Genomic DNA, 21,737 nt, shown 5'->3' on the forward strand with positions numbered 1-21,737 from the left:
AACATCGCCTTAAAAATTGCAATATAAAACAAGTTACTAAATTTGATTTAAGTTTATTTCGGCTAGTATGGTTCGTGCTCTGATGTCTCGGACATTCCGTCATCGTAACGGTGTATCATGCCGGCCTCTAGCAAATATTTCGGTGGTTTAACCTCCGGTTTTTCCAAGAGGAATTCACAAAACGCCCTGGTGGATCTGCGAAAAGCAATATTATTCCCTAGGGGTATACCACAGAATATGCAAACAACAGAAGCCTAAGACTAACATAAAAATAAAGATAAAAGTCGGCAGTTCCAGTACCGGGCGCCATTAATGAATTCATTTTAATCTTTGGTTGTTCGCATGTGTGGTATTTCAAAAACAAGAAAATGTTGATAGTCAATTATGTATAAATTTGCAATAAAAAAATTTAATACGGTTCTACGATGCGTAATGGGTCTGTTGAGACATTTGAAGATAAATTCTTTTAAAATACATACAAGGAAACTTTTGCAGACTTCAGTAATGCAATATGTATGTACGTATTAGATCTCAATTCTTTCGTTACATTTTGTTTTCCTCATTAGAAAGTACCTTTTTTATTGCCCTTATAGTTATTTTTTTTTTTAGTTTCCGTTTTTGTGTTTTTTTTTCTAATATATTTTTTCTGTTCTCTTTTTTAGTTTTTAGTTTTGCGTATTTCATTTTGCAAAAATTTGTTTATTCTTTTACCAATAAAGATTATTTATTATTATTATTATTATATTTACTTGAGGTGGGTGATTCCCTGCCAGACGGCTGCCATGCTGGCCAACCTTTCCGGTACGTTTTCGCAAGTCGTCCACCTTTTATGGTAAGACTCGGCCGGAGGACGCGTTTGCATGTTCGGTGGTAGTGCACTGCCGAATGCTACCTGCGTAGGCCGTTTTTTGTATGCCCGCGAGTCCCTTGCGATTTCAGCGTGCAAAACCGCTCGCTGCCCCATCTGAAGAAATAACGTGTTTGACGCAAAGCAAATAGAAAACTCAACGCCATAAACGAAGTTTGCGTTGGTTTAGTTTATCAGTTCGTAGTTAGGAGATCAGAAAACGTCATTTATAATGGAAAAGTCAAAGTTGTATGAAACAATCACAGACCGCTAAGTTTTTAAGTTAACATTCCACAGACCTTGTACCTAATTGTGAATTGTGCTGAATGACTTGAACTTTATTCTTCCAACAATGTTCCAGGATTCTTTTCGCGAAAAGAATGCTATCATTTTTTCGAAATTTAAAGTTTGCGCACGCGCTAAACTTAATTTAACAGTAAGGTAAGGGTTACCTCTGACTGAATGTTGTCTCTAGTCAAGTGTTGTAATAATAAACTCTACAATTTTACAATTATACAATTGTACAATTTTATTGTTTGGAGTCCTGAAATTTTGGTAGCCGGAAAGAATTTATAATTCATGTCAAAATATTAGAAACAAACCATATATTTGGGAAACAGCAAAGCGTTAAATTACGAACTAATGTTGGACTAGTTGACAATTCAGGCTTGGAGATTTGCAAAACAAAAATTCGGTGTTAGAACAAACCTCTTAGTGCAACTGTTTGCACACAAAAATTTCATTTTAATTACAGGTAAATTTTTTAGAGATCTGTGAAAAGAACTGACATTAGGCATATCTTCCATGTCTAGTGACCTGTGGAAACTTAACCTTAAAAATTAGGGTTATTATTTCACCATAGAGAAAAATAACACAAATAGTGTGACGAATTAAATGAGAACAATCGGGGTACAAGCATACTTTGTAGCGCAACTCAGGATATTCCAAATGGAAAAAAGAACAAACATTGGTTATTGATGCATGAACCGGAAAACTACCGAATTTTAAAACAAAATATCCATTTTATTATTGTATATGTTTAGTTTGATTTGGAAAAAATGAACCAAAATTCCAAAACAAAGCAAGTAAATTGAAAATGAAAATGACTAAAAGATTTGAAGATTTCTTTTTCTGTAATGAGAATTTCGTTTCCAATAATTCAAACCCAATCTCTTTTAACTTTATATGTGTAGTGTGAATATATTATATATGTACAGGGGCCATCCATTATATGGCAACTCTAACTTTTTTATTTTACGTTTTAGACAGCAAAAAGTTTAATGCAAAGGTTGTAAGGTTTGATGTGCAGGTTTAATATTACATACTTGTTTATATACGGACAGCATTTCATTAAAAGTTGGTAGTTGGCCGTGCATCATCATGGTGTCACGCTCGTTCAACCATGACAATGTGACAGTGTACAGTGTATAAAATTATTGTGCAAAACATTGTCGTTGTATATAAGAAATGATAAAAATTCAAATAGAGCGAGACGCGAATATATAAAAATATTAAATAGCTATTAAAGATATAGAGGACCTGCCTATGCTGATTGATAACACAGGAAGTTATGAAGCAACTATGAAAAAACACATGCTAGAGATTTAAAATCTTCTATTTATCTATGAGCTTGAGGTATTCAAGAAGCAGCATGGCCGCTAATAGATCGTTAACAAGTTTGGATGCGGCGGTTTTACGCCAGTTAAATCCCAAAATATGTACAGATCTCATTGAATCTTCAGGCAAAAAGAAGTTAAGTGTGTTAAACTGTTTAGAAAGGAAATGACAGCAAGTGCATCATAGCTCCCTAAGGCGAATCAATTTTTATTGTAGTAGGACCACTATATTATTTAATATGGACAAACCACAGCGAACATAAGCGCATACCATCCAAAATGACATTCAAGTTTAGACAATCTTTTAGAAAATCTCAATCAATCAATGAATTAGAGAAAATTATGGTAACAGGATGGCGCTCCTTCTCATAGTGTTGCTCCAGTGATAGAATAATAATTAATATATATCCGGAATACATTGTGGGATTCGGTACGGCCAGTCAGTAGCCTAGATCTTACTCTTCCAGATAACTTTCCCTGGGAGTATTTAAAAACAAAATTTATTCTGAGTCAATTTATTACATACAACGACAATATTTCTAATTTTTGTCAAGTGGAAACATTATTCTTATATCGAATTTTTAACAATATTAATATTCAAGGTATGCCACAACTGTCATAATTAAACAAAAAACGCGGCATTGGTATGACGCCACGATGATGCATGGCCAAGGAAGTGACGATTTTATTAAATCAGCGTAAAAGACCTTCCTTTTTATGAAATAAGTTACCGTGTATATAAATAAGTGTGCAAGATTAAATCTGCACATTAAACATTGTAAACTTATATATTCCAAAATGAAAAATGGAAAACTTAGAAGGGCCAACATAATAATAATATAATATAAATATAATGGATCTATTATTTCATTTTTCAATTATTGTACGGTTCCGTCCTATGAATACCTATAAAGAACCAAGGAGAACCAAGTTTTAATATTGTTTTGTTTGCATTTTTATTTTGCTTTTTTTGTGTTTTATATTTTTTATTCTTCAAATAAAGTGATGTTAATTTTAGGAAGCATTGCAGTTTTATTACTTTTCTCTTGAATTCTAAGATAACTGTTCCCGTACAAAGTTCCTACTTCCTAATGCCACAAAATTAGTTCGTCCTGTAGCTGACGGTGGCGCTTGTGTCTACGCTTCCCATATCTACTAGGGAATCTACAACTCTCTTTTTGATTCGTTAACAAAATAAATATTTAACTGATAGTTTGTTTTTCTGCCAGCAAAACACATTAGAAAGAAATTAATAAATACGCCCGTAAACAAATTCAAGCAAAGTAAGGATTAAATGTTGGACAAAATTCATCGGAAAAAAACGCTTTTTACGTGTGGCATTCCAGTCGACTCTGCCACTTTCTCGGGCACCGACGCCAACTCCCTGACGCCGACTTTCACCGACGTCACTGCATCCCCGTGGAAACCAATCTCAAACAATCGGATCACCGACTCGACTGTCAGCGACAGGGCTTCGTCTCCGCCCAAGTTTTTGAGCCACTCGATAAAATCGGTTGCAATCTGGAATAACACTTTGCGGTATCTGCTTAATCTGCTTCGTTTGGATATGTAAAATGCGAGTCATATTGGATGTAATGGATATGGGTTAAATTGGTTACTCCCATATACCTATTAGATAATATAGTGGCTCTGCTACGGTAAAAATTGATGCACCGCAAAATGCCGTAAAAATGTCGCATCCAAATTTATTGAAGATCTGTCAGCGACTATGTTGGTTGTTGGTTGTTGTCATTGGTTAAAAAAAAGATTTAAGATCTCGCGCATAGTTGCATTCATAAGTTCCTGTATTATCAGTCATACACAGAGCCTCTATATCTCTAGCCTCTATATCTCTGTATAGCTGACCCATTAGTTTTCAAACTAACTAAATATGCTAATATTTTGGAGGAATCAGGTATTTCACACAAAATAGCAGATTGTTGATGGACTCTTTGGAAATTAGTTTGGTAGTATCGGAACTACTATATTGCATTGGTTAATGTACCGGATGATCATTTATAATGTCCCAACCCCCATTATCTTTTTTATTTAACATTTGGGAAAAAAATGTCAAATACAATAGTTGTTTAAAAAATACTAATCTATTTATAAGATATAGATACAGATAAAACTTATATATTTTTCAAGCCCCTATATCTCTAGCCTCTTTATCTCTGTATAGCTGACCCATTAGTTTTCAAACTAACTAAATATGCTGATATTTTGGAGGAATCAGGTATTTCACACAAAATAGCAGATTATTGATGGATTGTTTGGAAATTAGTTTGGTAGTATCGGAACTATCATATTGCATTGGTTAATGTACCGGATGATCATTTATAATGTCCAAAAACCCATTATCTTTTTTATTTAACATTTGGGAAAAAAATGTCAAATACAATAGTTCTTTAAAAAATAGTAATCTATTTATAAGATATAAATACAGATAAAACTTATATATTTTTTAATTGAACACCCCGTATATTGCAGGCATAATAAAATCCCCTAAAAATTCTTACATAATATGTCCTATATCCAAATCGAATAGTTTTTGAGATAAATGCGCTTTTAACATAAAAGCAACATTGAAAAATAAAATAATATTCTAAAATTTATTATTTATATCTTAGTTGGTTTATTAAACCAAATAAGAGAGCTAAATTGGCTCAAAGGAACTACGTGTAATTGACAACCGATTGTATGTTTCAGTGTTCGGCAGCAAAAAAATACCAGCTAATACATGATGATGTCTAACTGCAATTTTTATCTGATAAAAATGCATGCATAAATTACATCGGTTAACAATTTGACAGTGGCGTACAGGATGACTTTTTTCTTATTTTTTGCAAGTTTTTTTTCGGATTAGGCACAATACTATGCTCTGTTTCTTATAATGCGAGAGAGTTATAAATCATTATTGTACAGTAAAACTTAACGGTTTTAGTTATATTCCATAGGCGTAGTATTGTACCTATGATAATTGTCTCAGGGAAATTTGTCCTATCAATCAAACCATTTTATTTGCCAGACTATATTCAAACCATAGTAATTCTGCATTACACTTGCTCGGCAAAAGTGACTACACTGTCATCGAAAAAAACCGAATACAAAGGAACTGAACATACCTGTGGTGTGCAGACACGTATTAAATGAAAAATTATATATTGTAATTTCTATGAAAACTATTTTTATAAACTAAGAAAAAAAAAATTAAGGTATAACTAAATATAAGGTCGTTTATTAGAAGAGCCAGGCAGAAAGGAAATAGCAGCGTAGTATACACCCAAAAAAAAACTTCATTTATTTTACGGCATAACACTTTGTTCCAGTAAAAAATATTTTTGTATATTTCTTAAGAAAGGTTCTATTTTTTTGTAAGTTGATGTGATTAGGTACAACATTTCAATTACTAGCAGCGACATAGGCGAAAGATTTTTGAAAATTGAATTTGAAATCTAAAATATGTCTTAATATATCTTATGAAAATGGTCAAAAGCATGAAATAGCCCGGCCAGATAGGGCGACTGACTGCGTTAGACACTACTACGATACTTTATTTTATAATTTGTTAGAAGTTAGATAGGGTGTTATGTGAGGTCCAAAGTCTAAAGGGTATATTGTAAGCAAACCTCGCATGAGTTTTGTAACTTGGACTTTTTGTGCCCCCCCCCCTCCCAAATTCAAAGTATCTCCATAGACCTATTCACCATAAACAAGCAGCGATAATACCAAAGTGTCACAAAGTAGGATCTTTAGCATAGATGGTAAATGTTTTAATTTTTGAAACGTATATAAGCAATTTGAAGTTTTTGACCGACGTGCGTTTCAAGTAATAATCCGGCGTCAAATATTACGACCAAATTTTTTGCTTCATTAACCAGTGGAACAGGCATATTTTCAATTTTTATGTTAAAATTGGTCTTAATGAACTCCTCAATATATTTGTTGCCAGCAAAAGCAAAACTTGTAATTTTGCAGGATTGGGTTTTAAATTGTTATTGAAGGCATAAACGTGGATTTCATTTAAATCTGAATTAAAATTATTTCGCTACATATGGAGAGTGCCAATATTGCTGCAATTAAGTTGACTGCTATGTCAATTGAAAATAATAAGGGACCTAGAATAGAGCCTTGAGATACACCCGCGGACACTATCACGTAATCTGGCTTCTCAAATTGATTAGGCGTGTGAACTTCTATTGTTAAATTAATTCTCAAAAAGTTTGATTATACTAGATGAAAATCCAAAATAGTGAAGCTTACTAGCGGTAAAGGATGGCTACTAGAGGGCGAGAAGTGTATTATCATTTTTATCGCGGTTATGCCTGATTATATTTCAAATGTCTACCAACAATGTAGATGTGCGCCTTAGTGTTTAAAATTATTATTTCGGCAGTTGTTTCGTTCTTAAAATTCCCCACCAAAACTCAACAGCAGCAATTCATATTTTAACATGCCTCAACTTGATGGTAATTGTCTTAATATTGACTAGCTTATAAAAAAGAACTATCGAGCAATCGATCATATTGTCACGATACTACTCTTTTTAATTTTCCTTCTGCCACCACTTCGGAAGTGAAAAAAACTTTAGTTGGTATCAAAAGCGGCACGACGGGCGCAGATAGTATCAGCTCTCAAATTGTCTTTGGTTCCCATATAACTTTTATTTTAAATAGATATCCCTCTATTTGAAAGGTGGCGCTAGTAATTCCAAATGTAGTTCTCCTACAATTAGTATACTGCCTACCCTATCCAAGGTATTGGAAATCGCAATTTAAAAGCAGTTATAAATTGTTATAAATTCTTCCCGCTACCCAATCTGTGTCAGCTCTGCAGAGCGTAGATGACGTATTTTAAGCTTACAATAGAAATAAAAATACTTGTTTGGTTCTTTTAGACTATAGTAAAGCTTTTAATACGGTAAACTATAAAATTTTATATACGAAGCTTAAGTATTTGGGTTTAGGTGACTTAGCATTGAATTTCTTGCAAAGCTATTTTTAAAATAGATTTGAGGGTGTTGTGTTAGCTGATGAAGCTTCACAGTTGTTGCCCGTAACTGATAACGTAACCCAGGGTAGCATATTGGGACCTATTCTTTCGGAGATTAGTGAAATTAATATTAAATAACTCTAAAACGAAGTTGGTTATTTTTGGACTGAATAGAGTTGAGCTTGGCGATTTCGTTAAATTCAAAATAAAACTCAATGGGAGTGATGTTAGTCCTATTAAAGTGGGTACAAATTTTGGGATAAGCATTGATTGTGACTTACACTTTTTAAGTCATGTATCCGATATTCTGAAAAAGTGTTGTTTTTTAAAATGAAACTTTTATTTATGCCTGAAGATGTGCTAAATAAAAAATAAAACTTTGCCATGCTCTGGTACTCTCAGTACAAAGAGAGGTTGAAAAAAAAACTATATTTGTATCAGAAAATTATAACTGGAGCAAATATTCTCGAAAGGCAAACTAGGCATTGCCAGCTTCTCAGAATTCCTAAACATCGCACTACTTGTTTTCATTTCATTGATTTTCTTATCAGGCCCCTAAACTTTTTAATAAGCTTCCAGCTGATATCAGAGGTGCTCCAACCGTTTCTGCTTTCAATAAAAAGTTAATTATTTTTATTATTCTAAGAGGGCTAACATAACCGGTTTATTTTAGATATACCTACATGTATATATATTTTTCTTTGGTTGTTATTTTTTGTCTTCTTTTTTCTTAAAACTCAGATTTATCGGGTGGGTGTATGAGCAACTATGTTGAATACCGCCACCCTTGATAATTGTTCTCGTGACTGTTCTCAACTTTTCTGAACTTTAGGATATAACATTTAAGTGTTCACCCTGTTAAATGGTCCCTGTCATTGCGGATTTATTATTTTATTGCTGTCTCGCATAAAGAAACTAGGTACAGTTTGTTGTCTCCAATTATTCCATATCTACTTATCAAATTTATTGAAATTCTCACCTTTTCGGTAATGGTTTCGGCTTTCTGATTCAGACTCATCTCGTCCAAGGACAGCGGCGGCAAAGATCTCCAAACTGCTGCTCTATTCGGTTTGCGTCGAAAAAAATCAGCGTACATTTTCGATTTGGGCACTTGCGGTTGGGTGCTAAAAAGCGCGATTGAGCGCGTTCAACGAACCTAAAGTAACGGAATTTTCGCGGCAATGTCGCGTGAACGCAGCGCGCAAATGCATTCGGCGAACGTATTCGTAAACTGATACTGCGAGAACGTTTACGTAACTGACATTTCCGGTGAATGCGTCCGCCTTTCATTGAGTAATGTTTCCAGTCCGCTATATTGACTTCGATGCGCAGTTATTTTAAATAAAACTTACCATTGTTTTATTTTGTAATTGAATTTCATAAAGACCGCATAGCACTGCAACAGTGCTTACCAGTGTCATATAACTGCGACCACTCAAAGGTTACAGTGCTAGTACTTCTAGATCACTCAAAATCATTTGACACCATATCTCAAGAACTTATGTGTGATATGTTATACTTCTACGGGATTACAATTGAAGCTCTTATTCTGGTAAAATCAGCAGTTTAATAACTTGCCCTATGATCACTTCTGGGGCAGCGGAAGGTACGATTGTGTCGCATTCGCTTTTTTCAATTTATGCGTCAAAAATTGTTAATTCTGTCAAACATTGCGAACTGGCTTACATTACATTAAGAAATAATTGGTAAAAGCTCAGATAAATTATCACCTAGAAAGGACTCAATTTTTGGCACAAAACAAAATCTGAAAAGTTAATAATATACCAATCATCCGACAAACTTGTGTTAGAAACTTGGGAGTGCAGTTGGACCCATGCTTACAGTTTACATTGAAGCTTTTTTATGCAAGCCGACGGTTTGTTAATAAAAATAATTAAAAAATATGTGAATTCTTAGTTCTTTCACAGTTGCTTTACTGTGACGCAGAGTATATATACTTTTTAATTGCCCTACAGAAATCTCGTATCCAATCATTTTTAGATTACGTTAAAAATGGTTAAACTGAAATTGATGAACATGGAGGGTCGTCGTAAAGCATCATATTGTTCTATTTACTCACAAAATTATCACTTCAAATATACACACATATTTATCCAACACACTAATTTGGATTTCCAGTGTCGACTCTAGAAATACTCATTTCAAATTCCTAAACATAAATCCACTCAAGTTCACAAATTCACTTTACTACTTTACTATTTACTTTTTCTACTGAGCTGATCCTTGTTAAAAAATCATTCTATAAATTCTTTTAAAATTCACATTCGGAAACTTTAAAGTATCATTTTACGTTTCACATTCTATTTTCGTTAATAGGAAGTTTTTTTTTGTAATTTAGTTGTAGTTAATTATAGTCTTCACATTTAATTTTTCTTTTTTTTCACCCAAACTTCGCATTTGGCCAATTTTTCCTTTGTGTTATTTTTTCTTTTTTTTTATCTATTTCACTTTGTCTTTTTTAAAAAGTAAAGTACGCCTGGTTTCATAAAAAACTGATACGACTCTTAAAGCACGTTTTTTCAAAGTTTTGAGCAGTGTATTATAGGCCAACATATCGTCATGCAAATTTCATTGTTTTCATATTTCTAATGTTTCAAATAAAAAAAATTGTCAACGTCAAGGCTTAAAATACGAGCAGAAAGTTCAAAGCAAGAATTGTGACCAAGTCAGAAGATGGTTGGTCCTTATCAGCGGTAGCTCAACATTTTAATGTAAGCAGAACAACCGGTTTTTCCATTAATAAAAGGTGTAGACAAAAAGAAGCGTTTGAAAAGAAAAGGAGATCTGGCAGACAAACAGTTAGTTCAGTTCAAGAAGATCAGGCGCTCCTTCGGATAGCCTTTCCAAAGCGCGAAAAACGCAAGGAGTCTGTCGGAATTTCCAGACAGTAAAACCACAGTTTGTTGAAGAATTAAGGTTTCGCAGATCAAAAAGACCGCACTCCCTCCCCAACAGAATCAAGCGTGGCTTATTTTCGCTCTTAGTTATCAAGCGCAAGAACAGCAGTCAAATTTTACGATGAAAAGATCTTCGAGACTTTCAATGAGTGTAAAATCAAAGTGTACAGACTAGATAACCAGCGTTTGAACCCTCGATATGTTGACAGGTAGAGAGCTGCAGGCCGTTTCAGTGTAAGTGTATGAAATGGAAGTGGTATGGCGGATTTAGGGAAGATTTGTTCCTCAAACTTGTGCCGAAATATTGAAAAACGTTATGGCGCTCAGCATGGAACAGCTTTTCCCGAAAAATAATTATATTTTTCAACAAGACAACTGTCCTGTCCACACTGCAAACATCGTTAAACTAATGGCTCCAACATGCCAACATTGAAACCTTGGCATGGCCGAATAACAGTCCTGCAACCCAATCGAAAACATGTGGGGGATAATGGTGAAACGGCTGTATCGAAGAAATTTTATGCTTCGAAGCAGCGCGGAGCTATGGCTATTGGGAGGTATGTCGCTTGAAGAAAACTCCATAACTCGTTTCATGACCATGGGACGAAGGCTTCAAGCTTTTATAGATGCGGATGGAGATTGCACAAAATATTAAATTCCTGAGAAGTGTTTCTTCTTGCTCTCTTTATGTTGATAAAGATCAACCATGTTCTAAATTTGTCCTTGCATTTTCCTAAACCCGCGATAAAATACCCGTTCGATCGGTTACGGTTATTCTCGGTACAGAAAAAATGTAAGGATACCAAACGACCCTTTTAACGAGACACTAAACCACGCTGTTGCCAGCTTATAAAATAATCCTAACCTTGACGAAAATATAAGGTAATGTTCGCGACATCCTCCCACCCGAGACCTGTCCTTAACATTACAATAGGGTCTCGGACTAAAACATAAAGCTACATAAATCATTTAGGGATTTTGTCACTCGTCCGCACTAACTAGTGTGTCGGGTACTCTGCTTTTTTTCGCTCTTGATCTTTTTCTAGCTCATTCCATCCTCCCCAGGCCAGAGATCTGGATCGAAGTAGAGCCAACTTGGCCCCTTCCACCATTTAGAAGACTCTAAGTACTTGGCGGAACACCCACGAGATGGCAGATCGGCAGGATTCAAAACTCCGGGAACATAACGCCAATCTTCCCAGGACGTTAAAAGACGAATTTGGGTGACACGATTATGCACAAAGTTACGCCATTCTTCATTTCGACGAATCCACGAGATGAGAGTGGAGGAATCGCTAACCAAAAATAACCTTTCACATCATTTCTAGGGTTTGGACAACAAGCTCTAATCATGAAATTATAATCTCTTTTAACGGCGACACACGGCTCAGAAACATAACAGCTGCGTAGGCGCTCTTACTAGCATCACAGAAAGTGTGTAGGCTCGAAGCATTAGCTTCAGCCGGGCCAACTCTTATCCAACGGGGGATCTTCACATCCACTAAGTGTGGTAATTCTTTGACCCATTGGCGAAAAGCACTTTCAATCTCCTGATTCACTGTGACGTCCTATCCTATCTTTTCCTTCCAGCTTTTCTGCGGTAATAACTTCAGAATCATGGTAGTCGGACAGGTGAATCCTATAGGATCAAACACCTTTTGCGTTAACGAAAGCATCAATCTCTTGGTGACAGGTTGATCTGCTATCTTGCCCAACTCTTCCATGTAGCCTTTGGAAATGGTCAAAAAATCACTGCTCGTATCCCAGACTAATCCTAGCAGAGGAGTAAGTGAACACTTTGATGAGACGTCCATTTTAACTGGTTGATGCGTGAACTGCCACCCCCGTAAGTCGAAACGGGCTTCGGCCATGGCACTAGTAGACTCTCTGATTAACTTGTTTAAGGTAAAATATCAGACACACTCGAAACACAATTGTCCACATAAAATTCTTTGGACAACCTTAGGAGACTCCGCCTAGTATATGGAGCTTTATTTGGAGATATATAAGGTATGGTAACAAAAAAGGACTGTTGACGCCAAAAACAACTCGTCTATTGTAGATCTTTTCGCGGCACTCTGAATCGACCCATAAGAAGTGAAGTTAGTCTCTATTATCTTGATGAACACTTATTTGTAAAAAAGCCTTACGAATGTCCGCTGTCACCCCGATTCGACACTGTCTGAACCTGAGTAAGATGTCTGGAATTAGCTCAATTAAATTCCCCCTCTCAAGGCATTGGTTCAAAGAAGAACTTTCCTTCCCTTTGGTTGAAGCGTCAAAAAAGGGTCGTATCTTGGTGGTTGCGTTGCTTTGTTTTATTACAGGTTTGTGAGGCAAATAGTTCCTTAGTACCCCCACTGGCATACTTCTTCGATAATCTTCTCGGCTAACCACTCTTTGAATACCTCACTGTACTCTTCGAGAATCCCTTCAGACCTCAACTTCTTGAGCATATTATCCAGTCTCTTATGTGCAACATCGTAGTTACTTCACAATGGCGGATGACCCTCCACCCATGGCAGCCTGACCTTATAACGGCCCTCCTTGTCTACCTCTACTGTGTTGAGGAAAAAATCTCTTGCCGCCAGAGCTAACTCAGCTTTTGATTCTTGCTCGCTGGGCTCTGTAATACCCAAAACATCGAGTTTCCACAACTGAGTAAAAGATGCGTCATTTACCATTATTTATACTGACTGAAGAATAGAGTGGCACTCTGCCCATTAAGGTCCATCCCAGTATCGTCTCGATTGCAAGCAACCCGTATGCTAGAAGGGGTCTTCTTCCAGTGTATATTTTAACCGTCAATTCGCCACAATTAGCAATTCGAATATTCAACCTCTCCAGTTCTTCAGTCCAGACGCCATGAAAAACAGGAGAAATATCATTTCAAATCACTGGTTGAGACAAAGCTTCAAAGGTATGACTATGATTATCATGGTTGAATTTTAGCTCATAACAGTCATAATTCTGATCTGAAGTGACTCCTCCAAACAAGCAGGGGGAAGAGTAGCTCAAAGATTGCGCAATAGATTTCAAAATGTAGGTGTTTTGTGAACCAGTATCAATTAAAGCACGAACTAACCGTTGAGAACCACTGATACCGAATAAATTTACTCTCAGAGTTTGCAAAAAGACGTGGGTACTGGAGGTATTTGTACAAGTTACAGTTCCCGAAGCACCAAGGATGCGTTAGAACAAAATGCTCTCTGTTACATAAAATGCAGTCCAGTCGAAGCTTGCACTTGCGCGACTGGTGTCCCATCTTTAAACATCGAAAGCAAACTTTCTTGGAACTTAACATGTTCCGTTTCTTCTCTACAGTAAAACTTTGCACTTTGAAGAAATTTTGACTCGCGTGCTCCCCGTTCCAAAATATACACTTCGCGGAATCGCAACTTAGTAAACCTGTCGCGGTAGGAACATCCGAATCGACAGAGTTCAACGCACAACATCTATCTCCCATTCCGCGACCCGAACCTTTCTGACCTCCTGTGGATCGCAAACCGAAACTCTCAGACTCTAGGGAGATCTGCTGCTCGTTCTCAACTTCGTTTTGCAAAAACTGCATGAGCACATCTAATCTTTTCTCTAACCTTTCCCGCGAATTATCCGGTTTACCGAATGGTGAACGTTGCCACGCGCGTATTAAGTCCACGGGTAAGCAATTTGATTTGATTTGATGAGCGGATACAACATAGCCGCACATTTGTCAGAGGTTATGCCCAATCTCTCTAATGCACGCAACTGTGTCTCGGTCAACTCCATTTTTTTCCCGCGACACTGCGTTATCTAAAACCAACTCCAGCAAACCGCGAACGTAAACCTCGATTTGCAAGTCTTCACGACCGAATCGCGACGTTACAGTCGGAAAACTTTCTACCAGCCGTCTAGCCCTACTGCCTGCTGCGGTAGCTTGTATCAAATATTCGACTTTATCATTTAAGGCGATATTGCTGTCTTCATGTATTTTCCGGAACTGGGACCAGAAAGAGAGCCAGTCTTTCACATTGCCGTCAATTTTTTAAAACTCTATAGTAGGTAAGGTAATTTGCGCCTAAATCTTATACCAACTGAGCCATTACCCCCTGATACATGAGATTGTGCATCTTCCGAAGCAGCTGTAACCAATCTGGAGCAATACTCTTCACACTTTACATTTAACAAAGCAAATCTTGACTTATAGGCCTCGGTTGCCTCTATTTCAGCCACTAGGCCCTCTTTAGTAGCATTCTCCATCAACAAGTCAAAAATATCAGAGTCAAGCTGCTCTGTTTTTTCTCGTAGAAGATCCCAGGACACCCTCACGGCCTCCACGTAACTGTCTGAATACTCTAATACCTTCGTACCTAATATAAGCATAATATGCGACTTTTGCAAGATATCTTCACAAATTGACCAAACAGGATGTCTCTTATTGCTTATAATAATCTCGTGTTCAAGCAAACAGTAAAATCAGAGATAAGTGATTAACGCAAAAGTTTTGTTATATATTTTGTTGTATTTTGTTGTAATATTGTTATACACGCTCTTGACTAAAAGAGCCAAACTCAACTCTTAAAAATATGCGTATTAATGTTTATTACTCAAAATTTTTTGCATAAACCTGCCTTTAGATCCCATATTGAACTTCAAAACAACTTTGTTTTGTCAAGATGTGATATGACAGCCTGATGTGTATCAGTTTTTAATGAAACTAGTTGTACTAAGAGAGCCCTAAAAGAGCCCTAAATAAAGTATACTTGCAATACTTTCTCGATGGTGTCGCTTTTTGATTTGGCGTCCAACTCCCTCGCGACTTCGTGGTACTCGGCCTCATCTCGGATCGACCTGAAGAAAAAATTCAAACGGAACCTTTTCCAACCCAATTTTTCTCCTTCCTTTACTTGGTGCTGATTCGCCTGGCTGAAATTTCAAACCAATCGTCGTCGCGGGCGTCGCCGCCGTCCTTTATCTCCAAAGCGTTGACTTGTTCCTGAAACTTTTTGCTCTGGATGCTCAATATCGACAAAATCCGGGCCAGGATACGCTTCGGGAACACTTGGTTCAGAATAATCATCTGCTTGTGCGCCGGCTGAAATACAATGTTACGTCAAACCATATTAAATGATTACTGAAAAAATATGTCGGCGCCCTTGGCTTTAAATGTTTATTTTTGTCTCGTGTTATTTATCAGCACCCTATACCTGAATTATATTTGATACATTGGAAAATAAATATATCATATTATTTGAAATTAACTTTAATCATTTAATATTTATAAAAATGTCAAATACACTAAGTAACTTTACACAGAACGCTTCGAAAACAAAATTTTTTTGGGCGCTGTTAAGCAAAGTATTAATATTTTAAAGTCAAGAAAACTAACAGAACCATAGGTACCAAAATAAGTATTCTTTAAATTATACTCTGCTCATAAATTCAGTCTCGCTTTGTTATCATTCTTAGCGATATATATGCGATATGTTTTAAAGCCTTTGATTGCACACTTTATGTAAAGGGGCTAGTGCAGATCCTTCTTGTATTTTTTTTGCATGTACTTTAATTTAAAAAACATATACATAGAAAAAAAATTATCCAATTAAAATAGTCTCTATTTTCTAGAGTATATATCTCAGAGTGTATGAAACATTCGATAGAGGGCGTAACAACTAACACAAAGCACAAAAATGTGTGTTTTTTTTATGTAATTCACAATAGAGAACTGAATTGTTCATCAGAAATTTTTAAAAAATTACAGAAAATCTGCGCCACTGACTTTTTTGAAATCCTTACATATTTTTTCTTTGACTAAGAAATTCACTATATATCCTCTTTGTTTCTTTTCATTGCATTTTGTAACACCCTGTATATGTTCTCATGTGAGATATGATAAAAATAAAATATTAGATATTAACAAATGATTTTCAAATCACTAAAGCATTTTACTCGTTTTTTTTCAGTACTAGCGAGATAATAGTAGTGAAATAATCCTTTTAAATATTAATAGATTTATTCTAAGAAAAATGTCAACCTAGTGGACTAGGTTGACATTCTTCTTAGCGCTGTGCATGACAGTAACATTCCGAAAATGGTAGACATGTGCGTTTAGCTGTCTAACGTGTAATATTCCTACTTTGTTGTCTTCATATTTCCAAGAGGTAAGACTATGTTTATGTTTTCATTGTGTACCTTGAAACAAACTTTTTTTCTTCTTTTAGAAAACATGTATCATATATATCGATTTAATTGATTTGACAATAGAAAATAACATTCATAGTGTATGGCACCCATCCCCCCCATTTAACCCGTAAGATATAACCTTCAAATGTTGGTCTTTAGTCATGGCTCAAAAATAGCCCTGGGAGAGTGATAGGTACGAGGTTAGCGCCAAAATTTCCCGGCCTGACATAGATGCAGCTCCAGTATCACAATAAAACTTTGTCTTCTTTTAAATACGTATCTTAGTAGGCTGCGAAAAAAAAATAAAATCTTGCGTCAAATAGTTTTTATTGACACCATTTTAAACAAGACGTGTCTGAAAAAATGTCGCACATAACGCAAATTATAGTATATAGTAGTATAGAGCAGTCATAAATTTTGTGACAAAAGAAGGGTTACCACCTAAAATTATGGATGGTGTGTACGACCGAAGAATGGGCAAAACGTTTTCGAATGGGGCAGGAGTCCCTTGAAGATGATTCAAGAACTGGTCGAAGAGTGGAGGTCATAATGGAAGATATTGTTGCGATTGTGGAAGAGGTGGTATTACTAAGCTTTCTGATACAAGTGTTCGTCGAATCCTGCATGATCATTTAGGTATGCATAAGGTTAGTGCAAGATAGGTTCTATGCGCGGTCTTTTTTGGAATTCTGTGTGTCGGAACCGAATCCTGTGATAGAAACTATTATGACGGGAGATGAAACTATGGTTCTCTATTATGACCCTCTATAGAAAAAAGAATCAAAAAAATTCAGAGTCTGCCAGTCAACAAAAAAGGTGATGGCGACGATCTTTTGGGATTGTGAAGGAATTCTTTTGATAGATTTTAAAGAAACTAATACCCACTGTCAATGGTAAATATTACGCAACATTAATTTATAACTTGCGAGACTGCATACGTAAAAAACGTCGAGGAAAACTGCCCAGAGGCGTGCGTCTTTTGCACGATAATGCACCTGTCCATACTGCTGGTGTTGCAGAAGTTGACATTTTAGAGTGTGGGTTCCAACAGATAGATCATCCTCCCTATAGTCCAGATATGACCTCCAGCGACTATTATTTGTTTGGATATTTGAAAAAGGACTTACGTGGACGGAGGTTTAACGACGAAGTTGATTTAAAAGAAGCTGTTTTAGCTCATTTTGCAGACAAACCAAAAGAACATTTTTTTAAAGGGATTGAGTTGTTAATAAGGATATGTAATAAGTGTATTGAAGTTAAGGGGGATTATATTGAAAAATTATAAAAATTTGTTACTCTACTTTGTTTCTTTCTTATTCAAGCCGGGAAATTTTGGCGCTGCCCTCGTAAGTCACTATTGGATAGCTGCTGCTGAGATGCTACGCCGAGCGTACTTCAGCGTTACAAGTGTAGCAGTAAATTATCTCCTAGCTTGAATACCAACCAACCAACAAATCTTTAACTGAACCAAAAAATGCTGTGACAATAACAAATGTGGTAAATAACTCATCCATTCTAAGCACAAATAAGAACTTTGTAATACTTGCAAACATAAATCATGCGCCTTTACTACCGTGCCTTGTGCAATTAGTAACAAAGAAAGGTGTGGTGCCACTGCCTTAATAACGATCTCTTCATATGAATTACAACTTCAAGAATAGTAGTAGTAGTTCCATTAAACCCGAAGAGTCAAGAAATAAAAATTCAAGTTAAGCAAAATCCCAAGTATAAACTAAAGGAAAAAGGCAATGAGAAAAAGGTTAAACGAGCTTCAAGCTCTTCAAGGACAGAACTTGATCGTAACTGAAGTGCAATTAGTGATAATATAATAATAAAATTTTGGATAATTTGCCGGTGTATATCCGTTATTTTCATAGATAGAAATTTGAGATTTTCACGACAGTGAACTAGATTTTTGTGAAACTACCATAAATTTCATAGACTTCTTAGTTTTTATGATACAGGGATAAGTTGAAAATATCGCATTTTCAGGCACCCCTCGGATCCCAACTATCAGATAACTTATCGAAAATGTGAAAACTGTCTCTTATATAACTTTTAACGAAGAATTAGTATACAGGGCCAGGTCAAAAGCTTATAACACCCTACATTATTTTCAATAGCATATTCTGTATATTATTAGAATATAAAATAAATGATAATTTTCTAAAATAAATGCTTACTTTAATAGAAGGTCATAAATAACAATACTAAGCAATTGAAAATTAGATATTGTTAACAATAGCTTTTGAAGTTTTATAATAAAAGTAAGCTTACAACAACAGATTTGTAGCATAAGTAAACACAAGAAAATACATTATTAAAAAGAGAGAAGAGAAACAAAGTTTTGAAGGTAATGTTTACATTGACGACCATTTTCCCCTTTAAAAAATCTAAAATTGAGAAATCGGGAGATCACGGAGGCCATCTAACATATCGGTTGATACATAGGTTGTTAAAAGTTGGAAAGTTATTATTAAAAAAATCCCTTAAGAGCATAGAGTTATGATTTGGGTCACCATTTTACAGTAAACAGCCAACATAGTATATAGTATATTTAGTATATTGAGGAATATTTTCCAACAGTTCTAGAATAACTTCAAGGATTTCTAGGTATCTACTTGCTGTCCGCCCTCCTTCAAACTCCCTCCTAGAAACTATATGTTTGCCCAAAATAAAACATGAAACAATTCCGAAGCGTCTTTGTTGTGCCTTTTCAAACATTAAACGCTGATTCTCGGCACAACAATTTTTGATATTGCGACGATTGAAAATGCCCGCACTTGAGAAACAGCATTCGTCTGACCAGATAGCAAACCTACCAAATAAAGCATTAGCATAATAGCGCTAGCAAAACATTATTATTCCAATAGGGTATCTGGTCCATATTTTGCCAGCTCCATGTCTCCCGGTACTAAAGATTTTTCGTTGTTCATTTCTTTCATTACTTTTTCTCTATTTCTTGCTTTTACCTTTGCTTGTCTATCACAACATCGTTTAGTTTTCTCAAAAATTCTGTTCTATCTTGCGTCAATTTTGATTTGTAGTGTTCTTCCTATTCGTTCTTTTCAGTTAAGTTAATATTTCTTATATACTTCTTTTTATGAAACTTTTCAAAAAATTCCATGAATGTGTTACTCTAGTTCATCCTAAGTGTCTTTCTACGTTTTCAACACATTTCATTCTTTCTTTTGACAACTTATTTTTTGTATCTCTGCTTAGTTGAACATAAATGGCTCGATCTTGTGCGTTTTTCGTTTTTTACCACATCTCAAGCTTTTTTGTGAATACATATTTTAAGGATAAAATTCATAATAGCCATAATAGCTTACCCAGCCTTGGAAATAAAGCTGCTTCACAATTTTAATTTCTCTGTGTAAAACATTTTCATAAAAGAAATTGTTATCAATCAAGCGAAAGTACGAACAGAACGGGAATAAACTGCTTTGAGTCGATCCAAAAATCGCTGAGAATATTTGACATTTGTTTTTGTTTGTTGCCCTAAACATTAGCCACAGTCATTGTCCATTTAATTTTCGAAAATTGTCAATTATATATTTTCAAAAAGTTACAAAAAAAACAATGTTTATCGTCTTTAAATATTAAAAAAGTAAAGTGACCTGACCCTGTATACTAATTCCGAAGGCGGAATTGAGTTATACGGAAAAAGGCACAGTTTTCACATTTTCGATATGTTATCTGATGGCTGAGATACCAGGGGTGCTTGGAAATGAAATATTTTCAATTTAGCCCTGTATCTAACTAACCAAAACTAAAATCGCTATGAAAATTTTGTTAACGGCAGCTTTATTTTTACTAAAAAGTAATAATAAAACTTTAAAGTAATGTTCCTTTCGCTTTTACTTTGTTTTATACTTTTCTTTTTATAGGGACTTTTGCTATATTACGAATACCTAGGAATATTGGGAACCCATTTTAAAAAAAATTCCAGTCCAGCGTTCCTTTTTTTTGATTCCCGTTAAAATAAATCATTTTTTGTTAAATACAACAAAATGGTATCCGATAATAGGCTACTTCCCTCTACAACGTACTTGGTTTTTATAGACATTTCATCAAATCGGCCGGCTTTGAATGTTATTATGGTGTCTTCCAGTGCTATAACTTACTATGGAGGCGTCCGTTTCCAAAATGCGGAATAGCTCGTACCACCAGTCGCGAATTTGAGAAGAGTTACGTTCGTATTTGTCGGCGAAGACTTTTCTGTCACAAGTAGCGTCTGGAAATCCAGCGAAAATTTTCCATTTTTTCCAAAATTTGGACCCAAACTTTTACTTACTTCCTTTCCGGTTGCCCATAGCGGAGTTTGACGACGTTCCTTACACCGTTCTTCCTGGACTGACGTTATATGTGTCCGCGTCAGTTTTCAAATTTCGTTATTATACGTCATTTATAGTTTTATCGATATATAGACCATTGATGTAACGTTTAGAGGGGGTTTGATTTCGGGAGTCGTCGGAAACAGGTACGGAAGTCGTAAATTGTTTGAGGGTTACCGCGTTATCTCATTCGAAAAAAAACTATAAAGATTCAGACTTCTGAGTCAATGTCTTAAAAAAAAAATTGATAACATCATTAACGCAATCAACCAATTGCTTCGGAAGATTAAGTTCTTTACTCTGATACGAAAACAGATTTGATTTCTTTCACATCAGCAGTACTTTTTTCCGTAACTAAAATGTTCGTGAATCCTGATGAAGACCTTTTCCTGCCAGACTGTTCGATATGCACTGTTAAAGAAACCTAACAGTTCAAAGAATATATCCTTGGTATAGAAAAATACTCTATTGGATCCATAACTTTTCTTAGAAATTGCTTTAGTGTATTATGTTCTGGGTGATTTGATTTTATTATACGATAAGAGCGATTCATATTTGATGGCGAATTTGGCGAATAATTTCTCAATGGATAATCATCATTGAATGCAATTTGTCTAATCTAAGGAATATTAAAAACCCTATAGAACAAAGAACAAAACTAAACAAATTTCTGGGAATAGTGAATGTTTTAGGAAAATCGTGTCACATTGTCAGTAGATCTGGATTTTCTAAAAATCGAAGATTCAATTTTTTTACATTTCCGAACTAATACAAGATCGGGAAACGGTAAGGTTCCCCCGATTTTATTCGCCAACTTCAAATAAATTTGATCGTGTAAGGAACTGATAAGCGTTTATTGGCTGCC

General features: G+C 35.5%; 1 protein-coding gene across 1 annotated transcript; it reads right to left on the bottom strand.

The window, feature by feature from the left end:
• Nucleotides 1–40: 40 nt before the first annotated feature.
• Nucleotides 41–20,908, bottom strand: LOC132696429 (uncharacterized). The gene is made up of 8 exons (XM_060661242.1): nt 20,833–20,908; nt 20,663–20,772; nt 15,260–15,447; nt 15,120–15,203; nt 8,435–8,579; nt 3,796–3,984; nt 750–964; nt 41–195 (listed from the first exon to the last, which is right to left on the bottom strand). Exons 1-8 carry the CDS (start codon nt 20,849–20,851, stop codon nt 63–65), a joined length of 1,083 nt encoding a protein of 360 aa, XP_060517225.1. The 5' UTR covers nt 20,852–20,908; the 3' UTR covers nt 41–62.
• Nucleotides 20,909–21,737: the final 829 nt, after the last annotated feature.

Source organism: Cylas formicarius, unplaced genomic scaffold, assembly GCF_029955315.1.
Source record: "Cylas formicarius isolate icCylForm1 unplaced genomic scaffold, icCylForm1.1 PGA_scaffold_1__22_contigs__length_36826433, whole genome shotgun sequence".
Classification (NCBI taxonomy): Eukaryota; Metazoa; Arthropoda; class Insecta; order Coleoptera; family Brentidae; genus Cylas; species Cylas formicarius.

Coding starts and splice junctions, on each gene's coding strand:
- LOC132696429 (XM_060661242.1), bottom strand. Junction 8,580..15,119: donor GACACCATCGAGAAAGTATT/GCAAGTATACTT, acceptor CGCGCTTTTTAG/CACCCAACCGCAAGTGCCCA. Junction 965..3,795: donor AGTCGACTGGAATGCCACAC/GTAAAAAGCGTT, acceptor TTATTTCTTCAG/ATGGGGCAGCGAGCGGTTTT.